At 38.0% G+C, this 3,409-nt stretch overlaps 1 protein-coding gene across 2 annotated transcripts in view; it reads left to right on the forward strand.

Annotated features, from left to right (window-relative positions):
• Positions 1–1,363, forward strand: part of LOC121925378 (WD repeat-containing protein 49-like) — a 63,044-nt gene extending 61,681 nt beyond the window's left edge. For both annotated transcript variants that reach the window (XM_042457455.1, XM_042457456.1), the window contains 2 exons: positions 250–350; positions 433–1,363. In XM_042457455.1, coding sequence (XP_042313389.1) covers positions 250–350; positions 433–613 — 282 coding nt within the window. In that variant the 3' untranslated portion in view covers positions 614–1,363. The remainder of the gene's footprint in view (positions 1–249; positions 351–432) is intronic.
• The last annotated feature ends 2,046 nt before the right edge of the window (positions 1,364–3,409 follow it).

Raw genomic sequence — 3,409 nt, forward strand, 5'->3', positions numbered from 1 at the left:
TAATAACTATTTAAGGGGGGGAGGGAAGTAGATTTTTATGTATAACGTATTGTATTTTATTACTGTTAGCCGCCCCGATTGACCTCAAAGGGGCGGGATATAAATTATTATTATTATTATTATTATTATTATTATTATTATTATTATTATTATTATCATCATCATCATCATCAACTTTGGTTGCCATTTGTATTCTATGCACTAAGAGATGCATAAATAATATAGCAGCTGCCCTTTTCTTTTCATCAGGAAGAAAGCTATAATTCCAAATCCTTCCAAGTAATGGTTACTGATGAAGATATTAAGGAAGAAATCAATAAGCGATTATGCACACAAACATCAAGCAGAAGGTAAGCAGAGGCTTGTGTGGGCAAATGGTTTAATGCATTTTTAGAGAGTGTACTATTCCCATTTGCCGTTTCCTTTTTCTAGGTTGAAACATGACCGGTCCAAGCTTTTAAGCAAGCAGATTCACCAGGGGAGACTGAACACATATCACACACTCAAGTATTATGAAATTGAGACTTTCCCAGGAAACTGCAAAAAGCCTGATTTATCTGTTCTTGGCACAGACATTTTCACCAGTAATTATCAAGTAGCAGCTGAAAAGTAAGATAGTGAGAAAATCACTTGCCACATCTCAAGAAGAAAGCCTACTCTGTCTCGAATGGAATGATACTTAAAATTGCTCTTGAATTTCCATGGGAGCTAGTCCTCTTTAAAGCTAATCATAGTACTGATTTACAAGTGTAACCTTATTAAGCAATGCTAGGCAACTTTGGCTGGTCTGAGAGCCAGTTTATTGCTCCTGAACCCCTGGTGATGGGGGCAGCGGTGCACAACCTAAAATGATTTCAGATCCCTGGAAGTAGATAGTTGTCACTCCTTTTGGCTTGGAGATGAATAATCAATGTGTGTGTGTGTGTGTGTAGGGCAGTTGGAAGACTGCAAAAACAATCTTCAGGGATCCTTACTTGTTTCAATATTCTTACAGAATGCAAGTCAAATAGTCTTCTAAAGTTATAGCATCTTTACAGATTTGTATTTAGGCAGATGAGATTGACACAACTCAAGATTAGACTGGAAAAGCATTTTGATTGGAAGTAATGGGAGCTGTAGTCCAACAAGATATGGCAGGCCACAGGTTCCTTGCTCTTATATATAGGAAAGAAATAAGATACTTCTTTATATTCCTGAGACCCTGCTCCTAGTCTTCTTGACATGTCTGTGCAGATGAGAGGAAAGGACCTTTCCTCCTGTGTGTGTTGAGGATCATCAAGTTGTTTCTAATTGAACACACTCCCTTGGAGTGTAGTGGAATCTCCTTCCTTAGAGGTCTTTAAACAGAGCCTGGATGGCCATCTGTCGGGGATGCTTTGATTTAAATTTCCTGCATGGTAGCGGTTGAACTGGATGGCCTTTGCAGTCTCTTCCAACTCTATGATTCTATTCCTATAAGGATTTTCTTGGCATGATTTGTTCAGAGGTCTGCCTTTGCCTTCCTCTGAGGCTGAAAAAATCTGACCTGCCTAAAGTTACCCAGTGGGTTTCCATGGCTGAGTGGGGATTCCTACCCTGGTCTCCAGAGCTGTAACCACTAGACCACACTGGCTCTTTCTTTTCCTCCTATGGGAAGTAAATTCTAGAATACTGTCTCAAGTGAATTGCCTGGTCCCATCACTTCTTTTTCAGCATGCTTCACTCCTAATTCCAGTAGGCTTTTATTTTTACTTTTTTGATTTTGTGTGCTTAAAAAACTATTGTTTTTACATTACTTTTAAGCAAGATAGTATTGCTTGTATTACTGTGATGTTTATAATGGTTTATCTGTCTTGATTATCGTGTAGAAATGTGGAATACAAAACCATGGAAAATAAATAGTTATGTGTAGAGCGAATTTTGCATGCATGTCATTACAAGCTCTGTATGCAATTGTTTTGTTCCGGATTTATTCCTTACATTTGAAGTAGTACATATAAAAGTAACCAATACTTCTTCACAATATATGTTTCAATGGGCAGTCATCCATATTCTTGACCAGATTTAGAGCTTTTTTTGGTTCACGTCTTTGTTTTGTGTTTTCAGTCTTTCACCAGATTCCTGATACTAAATCTGAAATGTTTTTAATAACCCACCCATCCCCTTACCTCTTTTGCTATCAAAACTGACTTGTTGCTTTCTCAACAGCAATCTTTTTGGTTTGTCTTTGACCCATATCAGTGCTTTTATTGCCACCAAACTATTTCACCTATTTCTTAACTATGGGCTCTGCTCTTATTTTCTGTACTTACTTCCCATCTTAATTCTTCCTTCAACTGCAGCATCATCAACTATTTCTTTCTCAAACTACCCATTCCTGGAATCCTCAGCTAGAGCCACCATTCCCCTCAAAGGCTGACATGTTTCTGTGGTCCACATATTCAACTGAAGCCTAACCATATCTGCTTGTATTTATTTTCTTCCCTCCACTGAAATCTGGAGAATATAAAGTTCATTCAAAGTAGGTGTGATTATGAGTCAGTAGATGGAAATCTTATCTGTGCTACATGCATTTCCTCAAACTGGTAATAAGAGAGAGACTTCTATCCAATATCCCGTCAACAGAGCATAAATATCTGCATTTGGACCAATGCTAGGCTGAACCATATACTCTCCCTCTGACTAGGCTCTTATAGTCAGAGGCATAATGATTACAACTGTGCTGAAACCAATAGAGAACCCTGGCAAATCTCAGCATTGTTATCATTTTGTGTCTGGCTAACAGCCAGACACCTCTGATTTTGCCTGCTCACTGTGAAGCATGGGATAGCCAAGCTGGGTGGCTTCACTTTGTAGTAAATGGAGGGAGTAGACTTCAGGCACTGCAGAGGAAGGAACTATATGGTCCCATACCAATGCTCCAAAATTACATTTGCTTATTTAAGGGACACTTAAGTGTGTGCATGTTACTAACCAAATTCTTGTCATAATTAGGAAAGTCCATAAGCATTGAAGTCTTACTGGGACAGATGTAGGCCATATAATTTGCAGGTATGAAAAACTAATAATGACAAATCAGTTTGATTTCAATAGGAAATAAACGCAGCTAATTTACTAAGTCCCCAACTTCAAAACCCCACCCATGAAATCGTGGGACACAGAATCCAAAACACGTGGAAGACAAAAAGTGCTGCCCATTTTTGTAAATGATTCTGTATCCAAAAGCTGTAAAAACCGGTGTTTAATTTTCTACTGAAATCAATGAACTGAAAGAGCTTAATATGAAGTGTACTTAATTCTAAGAAACCTTCATAGAAGTGTTATGTGCTATTAACTGCTGGTTTCTTAAGCCTTGATGAACAGATGTATAAATGTAAAGCCGAAGGCTGTATAAAACTGATAACCTAAAAAATAATGAACACCATACCAA

The sequence above is a fragment of the Sceloporus undulatus genome, chromosome 3, assembly GCF_019175285.1.
Source record: "Sceloporus undulatus isolate JIND9_A2432 ecotype Alabama chromosome 3, SceUnd_v1.1, whole genome shotgun sequence".
NCBI classification, from domain to species: domain Eukaryota; kingdom Metazoa; phylum Chordata; class Lepidosauria; order Squamata; family Phrynosomatidae; genus Sceloporus; species Sceloporus undulatus.